General features: G+C 61.5%; 4 protein-coding genes across 4 annotated transcripts; 2 read left to right on the top strand and 2 right to left on the bottom strand.

The window, feature by feature from the left end:
- The first annotated feature begins 397 nt into the window (after window positions 1-397).
- CHLRE_12g486300v5 (uncharacterized protein) lies at window positions 398-2,468 on the top strand. The gene is made up of 5 exons (XM_001691032.2): window positions 398-655; window positions 756-870; window positions 1,000-1,073; window positions 1,379-1,569; window positions 1,899-2,468. The coding sequence occupies exons 1-5, from the start codon at window positions 539-541 to the stop codon at window positions 1,990-1,992; spliced, it is 591 nt and encodes a 196-aa protein (XP_001691084.1). The 5' UTR covers window positions 398-538; the 3' UTR covers window positions 1,993-2,468.
- Window positions 2,469-2,471: 3 nt separating this feature from the next.
- Window positions 2,472-5,493, bottom strand: CHLRE_12g486250v5 (uncharacterized protein). Its single transcript, XM_001690841.2, has 6 exons — window positions 5,272-5,493; window positions 5,127-5,208; window positions 4,998-5,068; window positions 4,814-4,933; window positions 4,592-4,710; window positions 2,472-4,270 (listed from the first exon to the last, which is right to left on the bottom strand). Exons 1-6 carry the CDS (start codon window positions 5,335-5,337, stop codon window positions 4,183-4,185), a joined length of 546 nt encoding a protein of 181 aa, XP_001690893.1. The 5' UTR covers window positions 5,338-5,493; the 3' UTR covers window positions 2,472-4,182.
- A 2,218-nt stretch (window positions 5,494-7,711) lies between these two features.
- Window positions 7,712-9,537, bottom strand: CHLRE_12g486252v5 (uncharacterized protein). The gene is made up of 4 exons (XM_043067839.1): window positions 9,426-9,537; window positions 8,986-9,205; window positions 8,451-8,820; window positions 7,712-8,347 (listed from the first exon to the last, which is right to left on the bottom strand). Exons 2-4 carry the CDS (start codon window positions 9,177-9,179, stop codon window positions 8,255-8,257), a joined length of 657 nt encoding a protein of 218 aa, XP_042918096.1. The 5' UTR covers window positions 9,180-9,205; window positions 9,426-9,537; the 3' UTR covers window positions 7,712-8,254.
- Window positions 9,538-9,677: 140 nt separating this feature from the next.
- Window positions 9,678-12,343, top strand: CHLRE_12g486207v5 (uncharacterized protein). The gene is made up of 5 exons (XM_043067836.1): window positions 9,678-10,082; window positions 10,293-10,427; window positions 10,722-10,744; window positions 10,960-11,049; window positions 11,433-12,343. The coding sequence occupies exons 2-5, from the start codon at window positions 10,349-10,351 to the stop codon at window positions 11,535-11,537; spliced, it is 297 nt and encodes a 98-aa protein (XP_042918097.1). The 5' UTR covers window positions 9,678-10,082; window positions 10,293-10,348; the 3' UTR covers window positions 11,538-12,343.
- Window positions 12,344-12,396: the final 53 nt, after the last annotated feature.

Raw genomic sequence — 12,396 nt, forward strand, 5'->3', positions numbered from 1 at the left:
AAAGCTTCCAAGCGCCGGCGTGTTACGGGATCTGGCGCTACAGTTGCGACTGGGCTTCGTTCCTGAATGTCATCGGCGCGGCCAGGGGCGACGGCGCCAGGGCTGCACCCACGCTGCGCTCAGGCGGCTTGTAACTGGGCGCACAGTGGATGAGCGTACAGGTTCAGGTTGGGACAGTGCCTGTGCATGTAGGCTGATTGATGAGAGCATGTGCTGGTGTTGTGGCGGACGGGGAAGGGAGCGAGGGGTGCGGGGAAAGGGCGGGGAGGAAGCGCCGAGTTACCCCGGGGGTGCGGGGGTGCTGCTGGAACAGTGGGCGTGGCGAGGACAGGGAACACTAGCGCACCCGCCTCCTGGTCTCTTATCACAAAAGCAGCTATTTGCTTGTTGTATTTGCATTTCGGCCTGCGCGAAAAGCTGTCCCTGCGAGACTCTCCGTACCGAGATCGCATGGAGATCGCAAGCACAGCCACTTCACCGCTTCGCACCAGCAGCTTGCTTTGTGTCAGGTAGTTCGCTTGCCCACACGTACCACAAAATGGCCGTCGCTATGCGCTCTTCCACCGGCCTGCGTGCCACCGCTGCCCGGCGCCAGATGCCCCTGGGCCTGGGCCGTGTGTCCACTGTGCGCGTGTGCGCTGCTGACACCAAGAAGGTAGATAAGGGACCGAGCTAGCTAATAAACAGCGGACTGGCGCGCACAGCCTAACGATGTTGAGCTCATCGGGGTCTCCGCTTCTGGTTTCGGTGCGCAGGCCCAGGTGATCAGCCCCGTCAACGGCGACCCCTTCGTTGGCATGCTGGAGACCCCGGTGACCTCTGCCCCGATCGTTGCCACCTACCTGAGCAACCTGCCCGCCTACCGCACGGGTGAGAAGCGTCGGCAAGCAGCGTTCCTTGCTCGACAACAGCGTGACCACGGTTGAACTTGTTGGTCATGTCTCAAGCGCACGAACAAATGCAGCTATTCTGAACTGATTAACGGTGTCTCGCGTACAGGTGTCGCCCCTGTGCTCCGCGGTGTGGAGATTGGCCTTGCTCACGGCTTCCTGCTGGCTGGCCCCTTCATCAAGGCGAGTGGAGGCGAAGTAGCGAAACAGTGGAGATGGGGTTCAGCTGCAGCAGCATGCTGGGCGCGAGCCGGCCGATTTTGATTGGAATTGGTCGGAGGATTGGACAGGCGTGCCCGCCGTGAAGGCGCATGCTCAGCACCGAGTGACGTTCACGAATTACGATCAGACAGCAGTGTTGCGGAGTCGCGTGCCGATACGCTTGCAGTCGCGGGACCCCTTGGGGGAGAGGGTCAGCCACCCCTCTCGCTGTGCCCCTCGTATGTGATGATACCCCCTCTCCACGTGTATTCCTTTCGGTCCCACAGCTGGGCCCTCTCCGCAACGTCCCCGAGACCGCTGAGATTGCCGGCTCGCTGTCGGCTGCTGGCCTGGTTCTGATCCTGGCGCTGTGCCTGTCGATCTACGGCTCGGCTCAGTTCCAGTCGACCCCCTCGATTGGCGTGAAGACCCTGTCGGGCCGCAGCGTTGCTCGTGACCCCCTGTTCTCCGCTGACGGGTGAGGCGGGTTCGCGTGGTGGGGTTCGGGCGGCGGTATGCAAGCGCGGGGCGGGAACACAGTGACAAGGGAAGGGGATGTGCGCTCATGGAGGAGGAGGGGGGCTGCGGAAGTGCACGAAACAATTACATGCGGAAGGTAGGACCCGTCATGCGATGTGGGCATAGGGCGCAAGGCGTGCTGCGTACATGGGTACACACGGTGCTGATGTCGAGGGCTGAGCGTACAGGAGCCCGTGCATGCGTGCAGCCTGTGGTAAGCGACTGCACTGTCAGCGCACCTGCCTGACATACCGTTCGCCGTGTGCTCCCCGTTTCTCTTTCCTGCAGCTGGTCCGAGTTTGCCGCCGGCTTCCTGGTCGGCGGTGAGGCCGGTGTGGCGTGGGCCTACGTGTGCACCCAGATCCTGCCCTACTACTCGTAAACGGCAGGCGCACGGAGTGCCTCGCATTGATTTCCATTCCTCCTCCCCCTCCTACAACTCGAGAAGAAAGAGTGCTTAGACCAGTGTGTGCGGTGTGTCTGCCCGGTGTTTCACGACCTTCGAGCAGCGGTTTTCCCTGTAGCGCTGGAATCCACATGCCGCCATGTCGCAAGGCTTAGGATGCATGGCGTATGTGGCTAATCCTTGGGGGACTGGGACCACCCCCGAGAGATGTATATTGAACCCGGTGGCCAAGTAATTGGCGAATATTCAGCGTACACCGCGCTGCTCAAGCCGTGTAACTTCCAGGTTCCGACGTCTGCGTGGCCGACTTGATGGACGATGCTGAGCAATGCGAACTCTGTGTAGGCTTGCCAATTTTGTGTGCCAGCTTGAAGTAAACATGAATGGCTAATAGGGGAATGGAGCTACACGGGCTGGACCGCCAAGCAGGCTGTTGTTGAAACCTAGAAACCACGTGCCCGGCCGCTCTGACACGCACAGCACCTGCCTTGACACTGTCCCATCGCACACGCGCGTCGGCAAACTTCCAGCCAGCCAGCAACTCGTCGGTACAGTAACTCCGGCGTTCGACCAGCCGCGCACTCCTGCCCTGCCGCTGCCAATTGTGTGCCCTTTGTTGGGTTCTGGGAATCAGCTGCACCCTACGGCACTTCACCAACTTGCCGTACCACTGTCCCATCGCACACGCACACACACAGCACACAGAATCCTTTCGGATACTCAGCCTTCTGGGACAAAGTCAAGACAGGTCAGGAGCTCAACTCACTGGCGCACGTGGAGCGCAGCGGAGGGAAGCGGCAAGTGCAGAGTCGTGCGCCGAGCTAGGAGCATGTAACTCAGCTGGCGGGCACTAGGAAGCGCACACACGCGGGCCTCGGGGGTTGCAGACACGTGCAGGGCTGCAGGCTCCAGGGCTTGCATGATGAACATAATATATGCATCGAAGATTGTTTAAGACTAACAATGCGAAGTAAGGGAAGCCAGTCACATGCAGGCATGCTGATATGCATGCACCGGAACGCAAGGCACCGAAGGCTCCTGTTTCGGAAGGGGCCGTGGGGCCCTAGTCGCCACACGTACCAGCAGGACCAGGGAACCCGCAAAGCTCTTTCCCCATCCAGCAGCGCCACGGGACTTCACCAACCTGCCTTACCGCTGTCCCGTCGCACATCCAGCAGCGCCACCCGTGAGCGCCATCCTACCGTACTCTTTCCGACACCCCTGGCCCGCCTCCCCACACTTTACTTAGACCGTTTGGGGAACGCTGTACCAGAAGAGGCCTCTCCTGTGCTGTACCTACACGGGTCGCACGCAGGCTTCTCGGGACTCCCGCCATTGGCAAGGGAGGGTAATCCACTCGGGGCTCGGGACAGCCAGTGTTGGGGTGTGTATGAAGATTGTACCGTACGGTGCGGTAACTGCTGTCAATGTAGCACAACGCAATCCAAACTCCTACCACCAAGGCTGTGAATGGCTTCCTTTTGTCTTGCTCAAATGGATCCCAGACAACATGGAAATTTGCAACCCTCTACATGGGTTCCCGCCTCATGCCGGTCAGGTAGCGGTAGGCGTGAGCACGGCGTAGAGCATACGTCACATTGACGTCTGCAGGTCAACCTGCTTGCAGTTGCGAGCACCTCAATCATGGTAGACTGCAAGGAAGGCTGATGTGGACACCAGGCATCACTGCAAACCTGCGCGCCGGCGCTCCCACAAGCGCACCCGCCCAATGTCTACCCCACAAGGAGCGCCCCAGGACACAGCGCGCCTCCGATGAAAGTCAATATGTCACATGCGGTTAAAGTTACATGCGGGCCCTGAAATGGCAGAGCCCTCAACAACACCGCACTACCCATGCCAGGGGTCAAGCGTCACCGTGCAAGCGACAGGGTATTGCATGCCTTCTTCTGGAGAAATAATGGTTCAGCATAAGGGACCTAAACAATCTAACATGCCCGCGATGTGCACATCTACTAGCAGGCTAATGGCATTGCGAGCCCGCGCTGCGATGGCTATCCGCGCATGACCACCCGACTGCATGACGACGCGCACCACGCATCCCGACACATCCACCCGCCAGAACTCCTGTACCTGGGGCCGCAGCCATGGCCCACGCCCTCATCAGCCACATCTCGCTAGTCTGTCTCACTGTACCACTCTGCTCGCTCACGACTTGTTCTGGATGTTTTGGCTCAGCCAGTCCAGGCCCTCGTACAGGCCCTCGCCGCTGGTGGCGCACGTGGACTGGATGTACCTGCAAGCCAAACCAATGCACACACCGTCGTCAGGTCCACGGTCAACTCGTAATGACGCTGCCAGGTATGCATCCCCACGCTGTCGGGTTTTCTAGCCGCAGCACGAGTTGGTGTTTGCCGTCCAAGCCCACAAACCCCTTGACACGGTTATGTGCGTTCAATCCTCGTGTGCTGCCACCTTCCAGGCAAACTGGTCTGGGCATTCAGATTTGAGAACAGCCCAGGTCCCCGCAGCTCCCACGCAGCTCCCCCCATACAACAACGCTGGAACCCCCCGCCCGCCTTTGACACGTTTTCGCTGGCATCCGGACGCTACCCACCAGTGGCGCTGGCGCAGGCCGTGCAGGCCCAGCTTCTCCGTGATCTCCGCCGCGTTCATGGCGTTGGGCAGGTCCTGCTTGTTGGCGAAGACCAGCAGCACGGCGTCCCGCAGCTCGTCCTGCATACCCGAAAGCATACCATGCAAGTCAGCACCATCAATTTGATGAACGTAGCAGCTCATCGCGGAGCCCCAGTAAGCATCCCGCAGTCCTCCAGCGCACCTCGTTGAGCATGCGGTGCAGCTCATCCTTGGCCTCCCCAATACGATCGCGGTCATTGCTGTCCACGACGAAAATGAGGCCCTGAGTGTTCTGGAAGTAGTGCCGCCACAGAGGGCGGATCTGCAACAGAGAAGACAGCGAGTCAAGTCCCCGCCAAACTCCGCGGCCAAGCAGCGAAACGAACCTTGTCCTGGCCACCGACATCCCACACGGTGAAGCTGATGTTCTTGTACTCCACAGTCTCCACGTTGAAGCCTGTGGTCGCCTCGAGTCAGCGCTGCACACTGCTACGGGTGGTGATCTCTCCCCTTACCGATGGTGGGAATAGTCGTCACGATTTCGCCCAGCTTCAGCTTGTAGAGGATGGTAGTCTTACCAGCGGCGTCCAGACCGACCTGCGCGGGGCAGAGTCTCCGGTCAGCGGTCGGGCCCAGGTGTCAGGGCGGGGCTGGACGCACCATCAGAATGCGCATCTCCTTCTTGCCAAAGAGCCGGCTGAGGGCCTTAGAAACCATCAGACCCATCTTTGCTGGCGTCTAAAGAAAGGAGGCCTAGAGCCAAGTGCGCCCGCGAAGGGGCTGGTGCGAGTCTGTGGAAGTCGCTTGAAAGTCTTTTTGTAGCCGCACTTCAGTGGTGGCGGTGGCGCAGCTGCCTTGTCCTTACGGCAGGGAAGAGCTAGCTGCTATGTATATGTAGTGCGCAGGGGACAGCGGGCAGAGCTTCCAGGGCTCGCTCGCTCAGCGTCGCTCCAGGGGGCCCATGCGGGGCAACGCGGGAAGGAAGAACATTGCGCAGTGTCCCGGCTTAGCTGTCCGCTGTTAGGCCCGGTGCTTGTCTGTCCTAGGTTCACTCTTGTCCCTGCCACGGGCTCGACGGACTTAACGCGCGCACGCGTTTCAAACAGAGTTCCAGCGGACATGCTCCTTGTGCGGGAGGCGCGCTGCCCCCTGTCAGCTCACTTGCATGATTTGGTACTACGTAGTAAAGCCTCCATCAGGCAGCATGACGCCGTTTGGCCCATGGGCAACTTGCCCGCATTCCATTCCCGCATTGACAGAACCCTGCTCAAGTGCTGACGCCCATCGCCGCGCGGCAGAAGACGAACTTGGCCTCCGGCAGCGCCTTGAGTCCTCAGCGAACAATCCTGACACCATGGCTGTTGCAGCGGGTTAAGTCGCGTCAGAGCCTCCCAACGGGCCGCATGGCGGTGTTTCTGCGTGCTCTGGGGCCGTTTTGTTGCCTCTTATGCTGGCATGTGAGTTATGCGGGCGGGCGTCTGTGAGCCGGACCCCACCGTTGGCGCACCGACCGTTGGCACGGTCTCGGCTTCCCCGCACGCATTTAAAGCGCGTTTTGAAGGTTTCGTTGCGCTCAGCCCCAAAACCCAGGGAGTCTTCACTTCGACGCCAATGTGTGGGCGGAACGCCCCAAGATCCAGACGGGATGAGATGCACGACGGTGGCGCCGATAACCACCACCGCGTTCAGTGTTCCGGCTGACTGCACACAGAATCCCTGTTCGAGACAGGGCTGGGCCCTACTTATGCCTCTCGTTAGCGTTCTTGGAAACAAGCCGTCTCATCCGTTGGTCATCTTCAACGCCCTGCCAGTTCCGCCAGTCATGTTATTGGGTGTAGGGCCTCGATAAGTGATAAGGCCCCTGCTTTTCGCCCTGCAGGCGCTGGCACTGCCTCAACACAAGCCTCCGCATGCAGAGGCCCACTGCGCCTGCAACGCTACGGCGCTACCTGCTGCTTTCCGAGCGCTTCGATGGTGGTGGAGCGATCCTCCAGGTCCTAGGGATGATACTCGCGCTTCCCACCCAGCTCCAGTCGGTTAGTCGTAGGCTAACTTTGAGGTAGCGGCTGCAAACCTGGGTGGGAACTAGGCAAAAGCCGCTGGGTTGCCCGCCAATCAGGATTAGCGGGCGGCCCCTCAGGACTAACCGGCAGTGGTCCAGGATAACCGGCAGGCAAGCCAATTAGCCAAATAGGCCCGCGGTGAGGCCCGCCATTGACTAGTGTTGCGGAACTAATGCGTACGTAGACCAGAGCGGAAGGCGGAGTGGGCTTGCAGGCGGCACGAGAGTAGGCAGTCAGTAGCACAAGTTGCGAATTCACACCGCCACTCCTGTTGTGTGTGGTTACAAGGTGGTGAGCACGACGTGCACTCCTGGCCACTCATCCCAAACGGGTCAACAGCACCCAGCCTATCCTGCACAGGAGGTCAGGAGGTAGCTCCGTGAACTTTGAGGTCCCAGGGAAGGGGGCGTGTCTACCCTCTGTGCCGTGTATCTAATGCAATCTGCCTTGGGTTCTGCTGAACCGCTGTGCTGGACAGCTCGGCTGAGCACGAGGTATCCTCACCGCCACGGCGCCACCCCAAGCGGGGCAGAGCGGGATGCTCAGGAGTTTTACACCCGTTCACAACTGCTGGCCGACGTTTACGCGGCTTTGAGGGCGGCGACCTAGTTGCAGGGGGGTGGGCCCCTGACCCCTGGCGGGCCTAACTGTCCAAGGAAAGCGTGGAGCGCCAGGGGAGAAATGTAAGCTAGTGTGAATGCAGGGGACAGGGGAGGCGGACCAGGGGAGTTCACAGGGAAGTGTAAAACAGGGAAGTGTAAAAACAGGTAGCAGGCGTGAATATGAAGCAAAGAACTGCGCGGCGCCGACCAGGGGAGCGAAAAGGTGGCGGAGGTTGAAAGGTGTTAGGGAAAGTTGTGAGGGCCGATGATACATCTTTGAGTATGGAGTAAGCTAAGCCGAGATTAAGATACGAGGGATGCGACGCCGCCGCGTGCGTGAAAGGTGAAAGAGTCGAGTGCTGGGGAGTAGGCGATACTTGAATGGAACGAACGAAGGCCGGAAAGTTCACCGGCCTGCATGGGGCGCGAGCATGAAGTCGTACGGGCACCGCGAAGTCTTGAAGCCTGGGAAACCTCGCCGCCTGCACTCCGCCACTAAGCGCTGCTAGACCGCAGCTATTGACTATAGCTCTGTAACGACATTGGCGTCGATCACCGTCTAGCCTTCAAAGGCCCACCCACACACCCACACACCCTACATGCCTTCCGCGCCCCAGGCGCAGTGGATTGGGGGGAAGCACCAGCACACAACACCCAGCCTCTCACACCCCTCGGCACCTTGCATCCGCACGAGTCCGCACTGGCGACAGCCTACGCTACCTAGCCGGCCGCACACACCAGGCGCCGCGAACCACAGCCAAGAGACGGGCAAGCCACCCAGGTGGCGGAGGGGGTCCAGGTAGCGCTGCAGCACAGCCGGGCTGCGGATCTGTCCGTGCGAGTGCAGCTCCTCCGTGCTAGCTCCAGGGGCGGCAGCCGCCTGCAGCGTGCCGCGGCGAAAGCTGTGTGTGGTCTCGCCCGCGAACAGCCCCGCGTCGCATAGGTGCTTGCGCAACCGCATTCCGATGGCGGCGCAAGTCAGCGGTGCCTCCTCTCGAGTCGGTCCACAGGCCCCTGGGCCGCGGCGCGGCAGCACTCCACGAAGTGCGCCAGGGTGCGCACGAAGCTGTGCTGAGGCACCAACCACACGGGAGGGGCCCGCTGCATCCGGTTTTGGTGCCCCGCCCCGACAGCAGCAGCCTGAAGCCGCCCGGCTTAGGCCAGGCCCACGAGCGCAGTGCGCCCCCCGCGGCGCCCGCCGACGGCGGCATGATGAGGTCGCCCAGCTCCAACCGGCCGGCGTCATGGCCGCGGGTAGCTGTCCCCCAGAGGAAGAGGCTAGGCACAAGTCGCGCAGCAGCAGCAGCAGCAGCAGCAGCAGCAGCAGCAGCAGCAGCAGCAGGGCGTCGGCGCCCGCGGCCGCCACCGCCTGCCCACCCAGGTGGTCGCACAGCGCCCGGGACTTGGACTCCGCCAGCGATACAGCGGAGCGCTCCTGGTAGCCGGCCGCGACCGCCAGCCGCTGGCACCCCTTGCGGAAATCCTCCACGAAGACCCCGCTGCAGGGGTTGGCGGCGCCGGCGCCCACCCTGCCGCCGCCACCGCTGGGCCCCAGGCCGAGGCGGTCGAAGAAGCCGCTCAGCAGCGAAAGCTCGGACTTCACGGCCGCTGGCCCAGCCAGCTAGCCCGGCGCACCCCGCGCCCGATGGCGCGGGAGCCAGTGGGCGGGCACGTAGGCCAGCACCAGCTCAGGGGGCACGGCGGCCCACCTGCCGCAAAGGCCGATGGCCCGCAGCCACTGCCCGAACTCGGCAGCCGCCGCATCCTGCCCGAGCACGGGTCTCCGCCGCCAGGGCGGCGCGCATGATGGCGTAGGCGGCCCGAACGCCATCGGCCACCGACTCCACGGCGCCACACCCGCCGGGGCCGGCGACACCTCGCGGCACGGGAATCGGCCACGCATAGCGCCCCGGAACTGGTGCCCCGGAACTGGGCAGCCCAGGCATTACAGTTACTACAAAGGCCTTAGAAAGTACCCGGAGCGGAGCGCGCCACATGTCATGCAACCGACATGGTAGGTTCGCACCCCGACTGCGAGGTCGCAACGGACAGAGAAACAGAGCATGAGAACCCACGCAAAGCAATGCAACTGCGACCGAGAGCAAAGCCAGTCGCGAAGGCGTCGCGAGCACACCATCCGAGCGCTCACCTGCCCTCGCGGTGCCAGCGAGGGCAGGCCAAAGCCCAAAATTGGAACTCGAGTCTGTTGTGCGTAGCCGAAACTTCTCGTTGTCGCGATTTGCCCACCCGACCCTCCCAACGCGACGACCGGCTCTGTGAACATGCAACTCTGAACGAGCTCATTCAACCCTGGTCATTCACGGACCTCCTCCTGCTCATAGGGATGCGCGCTCTAATCATACATTACTAGTGTTACAAATTACAAATATTTGTAGGTCGTGTTCTGATGTTGCCACCAACCGGGATGTCTGGATCGGCAAGTTTCCGTCCTCCTCAGCCTGTTAAACCCAGCAGTGCCGCGCATTTCATCCAGAACAGTTCAGGCACCCTGACAGTGGTGGCGGGCACTGTGTCAATTATTGGATTCGCCCACCAGGTCAGCTCCCACCTGGCCAAGTTGGAGATTGCGCAGATAAAGCTACGTGCCGACTTGGAGGTCAAGGCCGTGAAGCAGTGCGCAGCCGCCTATCGCGTGCGTGCTGACGCCGAGCTGCAGGCCGTCAAGCAGCGCGCAGCCGAAGAGCTGCAGGCCGCGCAGGTGAGCGCCGAGCAGGCGAAGCGTCTGCTGGACACTGTCGTCCACACGGACTAAAGAAGGACATCGAGGACAAGAAGCAGACATAAGGTACTGGGCGTGTCGGGGGAGGGCAGGGGCAGGACGGGAAACAGGGGCAGCTCGCACTGCGGTTACGGGTTCAGGAGGACCGAGAGTGGACAGGGTCTTGGGGATGCCGGGGCAGGCTCATGATCTGATGCTAAAATCATGGGCCGGAGGAAGACGTTGGCAAGGGAGTGTCGTTTCAGTGCTGCCATTTGACGGCTGCCTACATCCCAGGTGCTTAAGCTGCGGCGCCCTTCGGCAGCCTCTGGCCCAGCGGCGTGCTCGTGCCAATGCGCGTGCGCGGCCGTGGACGGCAGCAGGCAGGTGGCATAGCCGCCGCTGGCTGTGGTGGCGCCACATGCGATCCAGGTGCGGCTGGCAGCGGGAGGGACGGGTCAGGGTCGTGACGGCAGCGATTTGCACGCGCAAACACATGAGATTGTGATGGCCCGGGCCCGGGGTCGCTCAGCACGCGCATGGCAGGTAGGCGGCAGCTGCTGTTAGAAAGTGATGCCCGCAAGCAAATCATCACCCGACCCGCCAGCTGCCGCCGGTCTCGCGCTCGGCCTTCGTTTCCTTGTCCTCCTGCCCCCCTTATCCTATCATCCTGTCCTCCTTGCATCTCAACGGCGCCCTTGCCCTTGGTGGCTCGCTCACTTGTAGGCGCTGCCGCCCACGGTCAGCAGGTGGGTCACGTACAAGGGTAGGGAGAAAAAAAGATTCAGAGCAAATGAACACATACCACAGCAACAACGAATCCCAAGCCCATTGCACATGGTGACATGGCTGCTATTCGGCTGGGGATAGGGGACGGGCCCCAGCGGCGTTCAGGGACTTCAGAGCTGAATTCTGCGTCCTCGTCTGTGGTGATGATGGGTTCAACTGCAACGATGCTTTGCAGGTGAAGGCATGCCCCCGCCATGGACCACGCACGCAGGTGGGCACCAATCGCGCAGCCTATGGCGCCAGTCGCATCCACACGGGCAGCCAGGTGTGTCTACAGGATGGGGTGGGGTTTGGAATTGGGGCAGGAATGCACACATGTGCAGCTTGCATGACATTCATGACCAGCCGTCCGCAATTAACGTCAACATGCAGCCCACAGCCAAGTTTTACGGCGCAAGGTCCTGCATTTCCCTGCGCAGCCTGCTTCTAGGTCGTATTACGGTACTTGCCCATCCACCCATAACGATTTGACTTCCAACACAGTACGATCCGCTCGTACCCACGCAAAACTGCATACCGTAGGGTCTCTTGGGCTTTTGCGCGCACCTTCGCATTTGCATAGTAATCTTCAAAAACCCTTTGAGACATCCTGACCCCACCTCAACGCTATTCGAACATCAATGCACAGCCCCTACCGCCCCTTTGCAGGCGTTGTTGGATTTGAGCTGGAGCTCATGGCGCAGCGCGGTGCTGCATATCGCGGGACGGCGTGGTCTGTATGAGTACGAGAAAGACCGCAAGCATGTGGTGTAGCTGATTTGCGACCGTGCAAGCGCGGCGCAGGAGGTAGTGGTGGGAACGACCGGGGTGGTCGCGAGCATCGCTGCAGTTACGGCGTGCTCCACTGTAGGCATCCTGTCAGGTCCCATAGCGCCAGTGGTGGTGGGGTTGGTGGTGGGGTGGCAGGCCAACGTGCAAGCACGCAAGGTGGCGCAGAGCGTGACGGTGCAACAAAACGTGCGCTGGGGCGTGGGGGCGGCGGCACAGAAGGCCAAGCAGGCGGCGACGCTCGCGGCTCAGGCGGGCAAGTCGGCAGCTGTCAGCGGCGCGGCAGTGGCGACACAGGCGGCGGTGGCATCAGGCCAGGCGGCTATGCTGGCGGCCGGCTCGGTTGACCGGAGGGTGGGCGGTGCGGTTGACTGTTGGTGCAGGCGGCGCTCCACAGCTCCCAAGGACACAGGTGGCGACGACGGGGTCGCGGGTTGTGAGACCACGGACGCGTGGGGTGATGAGGACGCGCTCAAGCAAGACTAGTGCAGGCCCTTGCAATGCCACGCGTGTAGCGTTGGTTATTCCTTGCTGCTGGACTTGTTTGTGAAGTGTTAGTGTTGCGTACGAAAGGCTTTGGCAGCATGCACTGGTTTCGACCCAGCAGCATGCGCGCGCGGGTTACAGCACTTTCGCTGGCGGCATCACTCGCTCAGGGTCACTGGGTGGCCGGCTTAAGGTTTCGCCGGGGCATCCCACCATCACAGTACGGCATGCGTAGCTCCAGTCTGGGGGCTGAGGTTGTGCATGTACGGACGTACGGTTGTATGGCTGTGTAACGCGTTGCGGTAAGGCTCTTGGCGTCGTGCAGTGGGCAGGAACAGCTAACTGCCCCAAAGCCTTG

This window comes from Chlamydomonas reinhardtii, chromosome 12 (assembly GCF_000002595.2).
Source record: "Chlamydomonas reinhardtii strain CC-503 cw92 mt+ chromosome 12, whole genome shotgun sequence".
NCBI lineage: Eukaryota > Viridiplantae > Chlorophyta > Chlorophyceae > Chlamydomonadales > Chlamydomonadaceae > Chlamydomonas > Chlamydomonas reinhardtii.